The sequence below is a fragment of the Struthio camelus genome, chromosome 3, assembly GCF_040807025.1.
Source record: "Struthio camelus isolate bStrCam1 chromosome 3, bStrCam1.hap1, whole genome shotgun sequence".
Lineage (NCBI taxonomy): Eukaryota > Metazoa > Chordata > Aves > Struthioniformes > Struthionidae > Struthio > Struthio camelus.
The window spans coordinates 111,611,961-111,619,865 of NC_090944.1; the positions used below are offsets into that span (position 1 = coordinate 111,611,961).

The window sequence follows — 7,905 nt, forward strand, 5'->3', positions numbered from 1 at the left end:
ACAGTCAGGTTCACTAGTGAAACTTTTCCAGTAAAATATACAGCAGACCCTACATTCCCCTAACAACAGAGGACTTAATTTTAAAAATTGAACCTAGTCCTTAGGCAATTGTGAATGTACATATGAAAAGGTCTCTTGCACAAGGGAGTCATTCATATGATATTGGTGTGCCTGAGTGTCTATGGGAATGGCTGCTCACTGAGCAAACGTTAGGGTTAAGGGATCTAGGGTAAGAAAAAGTTTAATAGGCAGTCCACTAGTTAGGAAGCAACTGCTAGAGTTATAGTTCTGGGTTTACTTCATCTCACAGAAATATTTCTGTATTTCACACTGAATAAGCAGATAAAAATATAACAACGGATAGAACAATGTCTGGAATACGCAACAGCTCTTCACACGTTCAGAGGCACGGTGAACCATGGAAGTTTTAAAACAAAAATTAATGGACTTCTCAATTACTGATTTCTCCCAACTTTAAAAGTAGCCAGCTTAAGAATTTAAAATATAGGCTCCACTCAAGCTATATTTCTGATGGGTATGACTTTTTCTAAGGTCTCCTGCTTAAACACCTGAATTCTATCGAAGTCCAGCACTGTATGCCCAGAGCCAGAATGAGCTGGATTTAGAGCCTTAAGCCAGAGCTCTGTCACCTGCAATCCTGCTGCTGCCCACACTCACAACCCACAGCTGAGCAGAAGGTGGTTTACCTTCTTTGGAGGAGCTGCTATCAGTCAAAAATCAGGTAAGGGAGGCCCAGTCCCATAAATATACCTAAAATGAGGATCAAAATAGCATAAGAAGGTTTGTAGAAAGGCCTAGCTATTAAGGCAGAGTGTGTCTCACCCCCTCGAGCCTGTGGTCTGACAACTGGCGTACTTTCTATTGGCTTGAACCTCCTTCAGGCTGGAGAGGGACTGAAGTCAAGTTGTCCACTGCTAAGCAGGCACAGATGGGCTGGAGCACTAATGCCTTCTTTTAGGGAGGGAATTGGACTCAATACTCTCAAAAGCCAACTAAAAGTGCTCACTCTGGATCCCGAGACCTGTGCCAACTATCAGTAAGCCAAACTATATTTCTAAACTCATAGAAACATTATCAGATTTAACCCAACATTTCCTTTCAGCTACCACCAGGAGGCTCCTGATCAGTCAGGAGATCTTTCAGGCACATCATACTTCCTCTGTATTACATTATAACGATCCAGAAGTGGGACATTAAATTAGTTGCCTAAGCAGCCCTGCTCCTCTGCCTGTGAGGAAGTTGGCCAGATGCAGATTGGCTCCCTGAAGTCCTTTTAGCTGTTAGGTGCTGTTACTGTGCACATGTGGTCAGCTCAAGTCTACCGTGGCACTAAAATCTGATTAGACGCTGGGCACTGCGGCACTAATCTTGTCTCAGAGAATTATTTTAGGCACAAGTCAGTGGCAAAGGCTGAGTTAGGTATACTCTCTACAAAGGGTCCTAACTCCTGCTTTTTATGCGTGCATGTTTTGTGCGTAATGTCCATGACAACACACCAACGCAAACCCTGTCCTATGCATACAGACAACTGTTCTTCTATACAGCTTATAGGGTGCTCTTACACCCCGATTGGAGCACTCATTTTCCATCTGAATTATATAGATATTGTGTCACCTCACCTTATCTTTGTCACTTCATCTTTGTTATCGCCTTTCAGGAGGCTTGTGCTGACCTCCCTAGTACATTCTTGCATAGACAGTCCACCTATTTGCCACAGCTTCTCAAAGACTTCAAGCAAAGCCTTTGTATATACAAATATATACATACACACACGCACACACACATTTTAAGCAATGTTCCAGTAAAGCCTACACAGAGCAGAAACCAGACAGAAACATGAAGCCAGCAAGCCTCAAAGTGATTATAACCTGAAAATCACCTGGGACTCTCCAGAGTCACAATCTGGAGCTGATTTGAAAGCTTAAGCACACAAAAAGGAGTTTCTGTTTATCTGCTTATGTCCATATATAAAGCTGCCAGATCAGAATCCAGAAGTGAACAGGAGCTTTGCCCTTCACTTCAGATGAGGGGAAAAAGGTGAGGGACCCAATGCAGCCAATTGTTGACCCAAGTATCAAGAGAACTGGAGGTTGGTTGTTCAGTACCTTAATGCACCAAACAACTAGCAAAGCAAGTTGATCAATTTAAACATGTTTGAGCCTGGGTGAAAAAAGACTGGTGAGTTTTGCAAAGTATGTTTTTTTATTATTATAATATTTAAGTGCATATGAGTAATATTAAAATTTTTATAGTACTTTAAAGATATTGAGCAGTGACCTGTAGCTTTCAGTCAGTTTCTCAGTTCATATAAATTAGCACAATTAACTTCAATCTATTTTGCTAATTAGCATCTCTTATTGCCACTAGGCTAGATGGGTCTGAGCACTTCTCATATTCTTATGCTGAGCCATGCTGACTTACACCAGTTCTTCAAATAAGTCTTAATACAGTTTCACTGTATAAGTATTTCACTTAATACAGTTTCACTGCACTCCTCTTTCGTAAACATCCCATGTTTTAACATTGAATAAAATATGTCGATTAGCAAGATTCCATTATATTCAGCACTAGTTCATAACTAGTGTTGCTCAAAGTAATTATGATGCTACAAAGTACAGTAAGCAAAGCTTGTCTTCACCAGCTGTTTCTAATCTGTTGAAATAAAAACTACAAAAAGCAACTTTAAGCAAAATACCCTTTTTTTGTTCTAAGAGAAATACAAGAGGAAATAGTGACCCTTACAGATCATGTAGTATACAGATCAAAGACCAACAACAGAGCTTTATTTTGAAAGCAACTAGATAATCAACACAAAGAACAATTCAGTCAAGCTAATATTCTAACTACACTAATTACATTTCATATTGCAGTGTGCAAATAGACAGCCTGCAAAAGTCAAGAGAGGAGCTTGTCTTCCTCCTTGCTCCCTTTATATCTTGCTCATTCTTTTGAAGGAATAAGCTCTACCAGAGGCAGAAAACTGGACTGAGTGGATCACTAAACTGATCAGGTTTGTTGTAGTAAACTCTTTCTCAAAGCCACACAGAAAGCTCACACAGGCCACAGCTGTAAAACAAATGATCTCACTCTTGTTGTGTGATGATAATAAATACTCCCGTTCTATTGCTAAGTGTTCATTGTCCTCTGATTTCAGTTATCAGCCACATTTATTATATAGAACAGATGAACAGAAAACATCCCTCACACCACCATTGCACATAAATAAAGGGGAAAAGAATTATTTAGGCTTTTTAATAGATCTCTAGGAAAAAAAACAGCTTGTATTCATGACAGACATTTTTTCTTGGTTAATAATCCAGAGTGCACTTGAAGAAAAACTTCAAGCTAACGAAGGTCATCACCTCCTGCTCTGTTTCCAGTTGAAGATACAAATAGTTGTAGAGCTATTCTTCAGCAGCAAAGGATGCAGAATAGCTGATTTAAAAACAAAACAAAAATTGCTTTTAAATTAATAATGAATAAGACAGAGTTAATATCCATTAATATCCATATTGCAACTCAGAATCAATACCTGAGCTACAGAGGACAAAATAGTCTAGCTCAGAAAGTTTTTGGCTATCACTGACTGGATCCAACACAAGAAACTGTAGGAGTCGATAAGAAGTCTCCTATTCACTGAACTTCTGATTGAAGCTTGAAAGCTGGAAGGTGCTGAGGGAGCAGGGAGAAGAAAATTACAGTTCAGCAGTGTTCGGCACATTTGCAGAAACAAGCCCAGAAATGGCAAAGTTTTTAGGCAAATCAAGCCCAAATGCATACATCAGATTCCTTTCTGTAGCAAGCTCTCCTTCTTTGTGTTTGTGATTCTTAGGCAAGATTTTCTGAATTGTTGCTAGTCTAGATTAAATGCACCACAAGAGATCTTTGGCTCTGCAAATTCTGTAAAAGTCACATTGCAATCACAACATGGAAGATTGAAATGCTGCTTTGTATTTTTAAACAGTCAGTAGGTGAGTGTACAGCTGTAGTGAAAAAGCTTAATTTAAAGAGGTTTTAATTTTCTTTCTTGAAGAAAATGAGTTTGCTAAAGAGGTAAAACTAAAGCAGGTAGGTGATGAAGCTTGTATTTCACTCAAGGCAGACAGACTTGCACAATAAGCCGCTGTCTTTATGCTTTTCAGTTTGAAAATATATTTAACAATCCAATTATGTAAAGCAATGAGCTAATGTGTAATACTAATGAGCTAATGTGTAAGCTCCAGTGCAAGACTTTTAAGGACTACTGGGGTTTGGTCCTGAAATACAATCACTGCACCTTATCTAGCTTTTTGGTATCTCTCCCTTGAGCAGTAGTACAAAAACCCCAGCATAGTGTCTGAGCTCCACGTGGAAGGGAGATTTGGACAACCTCAGATGGGCTCCACAATAACTGCTATGCAAAGAACTGTGCACACAACACAGCTGTCTGCAGCTAAACCACAAGGAAATGCCCAGAGGGTCATTTTAAGTCCCATCCTGCAACACTCAGCCCTCAGGCTGCTGCAGAGAACCACCTCCAATTACCGAGGACCCATGGGGCCCTGTAGTCTACTTCTTCCAAGAGCTGAAGAAAGCTCATTCTCTCCAAGTAAACTACTGCCAGAGATCTATCACCTCATTTTACTCGATAGCTTAAGAAAAGGAGTAGTCTCCTCTGCACAAGAGCGGCATCTTCCCTCTCCCATGGGAACGTCGCAGTTGCCAGCTATGCTCTCAGGGGCACTCCACACCTCCTCTTGTTAAAGCTCGGCAATATTGCAGCAAGATTAACCGAGCCACGCAGAAAGGATTGCAGTGTTGCTAGTGAACAGAGGACAGAACTAGAGGATAGTTCCTACTCCCCAAATGGAGTTACGGAAAATATTATTCCATAAAATAAAAGCAAGTTCTGAGGGAAAGCACATATCCTTCCAAAGCCATTGTTCCAGAGAATTGTTTGCCTGATCACATTTGTAGATCTGAACCATCTGTAGTGTATTGGGATACATTATAGAATGAGGGTGAAAAATATTTTGACCTAGGAAAAATAATGAAGAGATTGTAGGACCACGAATAGATTAACATTGTTTATGGTAGTCTGAGAAAAATGCTAAGTTACTGGTTGCTTCTTAATACTGGTGAACAAAAGAGTAAATGGTTCAAACCCTATATGCTGTATTGCTGAGTGACAAATAAACATCAACTGTCTAAGTCCTCTTACCAGATTATTCTGAGGAGAATAGCAAAAGGTTATAAACACTGAATGAAACCAAGTAGCTTCAAAAATATCTGACTTTGATATAACACAATTCAAAGTTTGATATGACATTGAAAAGAAGAAGCACATGCATGTGAAATTCATCTAAAACCCATGAGTATTCATTTCAGGGCTGCCAACTCTCTGACCACAGCACATACATGGAGGCAGGAAGAAGAAAAAAAGGAAAAAAAAGGAGAGAGAGAGAGAGAGAGAGAGAGAGATAGAAAACTTGCTAGAAGCTGTAGCAGCTAATGAGACACCCACAGGAGACAAAACTGGCAGGAATTTTAATTGTCATCTATAGTCATGAGCCCCACAAACTAACAGCTGTGAACCTGAGGTGTGACATAAGCAAGTAACTGAAGTTGGAGGTAATGATCATTAAAAACACTGAACAATGCAAGTAGTGAGTGATCCAAAGGTCTTTGGTATAGTGGAAAGACAGACAATAAATAGCAAGAGAACTAGAGGAAGAATTAATCCCTTTCAAGAATACTTTCAGTTTAGAGAGCACAGCTCATCTACTCTGCGATAAGAAACAATGACATATAGCAACTAAGAAAGTGAAATTGCTTTTAGCATTTCACAGAAAACACATGTAAATTCCCATAGCATATTTTTAACATTCAGAAAGTATTTTCAGCTATTAAAATGCACTAATAAAATCTTGAAATGATTTCCACAAAGATTATACAAAACACAGAATGACAAGAATTCTTTTATCCACCAAAACCAACTAGATTAGCTTCACTTTTAAAACAAGACAAGAAACAGCATGCCAGCACTAGAATCAGATTGTCTTAGCCCATCAGACTTAGATTTTAAAATGAGAAACTAATCAACCCTCCGGCTTCCGTTTCCAGTACGATGACACTGTTAAATAAGACTGTCAAAAACTATTTCTTCCATTGGAAGATATAAGCTAGGCAATCTACACCCAGTTCTCCATTTAAAGCAATTGGTCACTCTTATCTTTGCTGTTTTTGATGCAACTGCCCTGACTGATGCCTGTATGGAAGCAGAATCAGGCTCCTGTACTTTAATGATGCAGACGTTTTTTCGCTCCTTGTTCCGCATCCCCTCAGAATACCATCGCCTTTTTTTTTTTTTTTTAAGGAGAGATTTCTATATATGTGTAAAATTATCACACACACACCCCTATATTTGCCTTTCAAGTATCTTTATGCGATAATTAGGTTGCCCATACTGGTGAAATTCGTGCCAAAGCATGATTTGTATGCTTGGCATTTTGTAACATAACTAGTCAGTTTCTGGCAGTTCAGAGAGACAGAGATTGATACTGAAGGTCATTTTTATTTATGTCAAATACAGGATGTTTCAGAAGCTGTTATGAAGCAGCTACTTCTGTGCTCTCAGTGGGTTGTATGCACTCCATGCATACTGTTAGAGGACAAAAAACAAATCGTACAATAGGGAATAACTATCCTGAGCACCACTAGCAAATGACTACATGAAACGCTCCACCTAAACCAGCCTCTTCACAGGATCCCAGGCAGTTGGGTCTTTGCAGCTCATATATGCCTCGTGGGGCAGAGGAACAAAGGTTGTTTTTTATTACCAGTTTTAATCCAATAAAAAGGTCTCAAGGCATTTATTTCCTCTACAGCAAAATTAACTCTATTTGCAATGCTTCCTCCCCCTCAGAGGGAAATAAGATGTAGGCTCAGAAGCCCAAATCCGCAATGATATTTAAGTGCCTGAGGAACAGTGCCAGAATGTCTGGCAGGGGAAGCTAAACAGACGCAATTTTAAAAGGGAATATAGTGAACGGAGAGACAGACTGAAAGCTCAGAAGAAGGAAGTACTCCTTTTATCTACTATGGGGGAGCTGTTAAGTGGCAAACTGAACAACTTCTTACTCTTGCTTGCCTATGTGCTTTAACCCATCATTAGCGCTGTCTCCGCTTGCATTTGAGATTGGCCTTTGCTACAGTTGGCACCAAGTTAGTTGCAAATGCTATTTCCATGACAACAACATCAGTCCAGTGGAAAGTGGACAGAGATAAAAGTGTTTTACTTGATCATATGAACAATTAATTATCTTCAAGTTCCTTGTCCTGCAGAATTAATAAAAATACTATTTGTGAAAAGTACCAATATTCCCCCTGCTTAAAAGAGACACATAAAAACAATAGGAAAATATTTTGAACATATGTTCTATGCTTATTTTATACAGCCTGTGTATTCTTCCATTAAAATAATTTTCATGCCTAATTCCTAACTTTTTTGCATTGAACCCATTTTATTCATTTCTTCATGTATCTATATTGAAAGAAATGCTATCCTCAGTTGTATTTGTGCAAATATGCAGCTAGCAGAATTACCCTAGTCTTACAGCTCCACAACTCGGTACAATCTGGCCTTCTTTCTACATAGCTAATATATGACAATAGTGGAAAAACATCAGCACATGCTTAACACAAGGTGCATTCCCATATGCCATTTTTCATCTTCTGCAAGTTGCAGCTTCACTCATGTTGTATTGTTATCCTGAATAAAGTATGCAGTTATTTTGATGCTCTAGTTTAACAGTCTCTTTTTGCAGCTGAATTTGTCTTTGTAAAAATGCTAGAAAAACAAAATTGTTAGCTTCATTGTTTTGTAAAGAAAGAGCTTCAAGGACG

General features: G+C 39.0%; 1 protein-coding gene across 13 annotated transcripts in view; it reads left to right on the top strand.

Moving 5' to 3' along the window:
- The window catches only part of HAAO (3-hydroxyanthranilate 3,4-dioxygenase), a 69,047-nt gene that overhangs the window by 35,411 nt on the left and 25,731 nt on the right, over positions 1-7,905 (top strand). Inside the window, exon 10 of one of the 13 annotated variants that reach the window (XR_011140396.1) lies at positions 553-742. The exons of 11 other annotated variants lie outside the window; for them this stretch is intronic. Coding sequence is in view for 1 of the 2 variants with exons in the window: in XM_068939701.1 (XP_068795802.1) it covers positions 553-565 (13 nt within the window). In the remaining variant the exon portion in view is untranslated. Of the gene's footprint in view, positions 1-552; positions 7,496-7,905 lie in introns of those variants that run through there. One more of the 13 variants, XM_068939701.1, reaches the window with a different exon arrangement.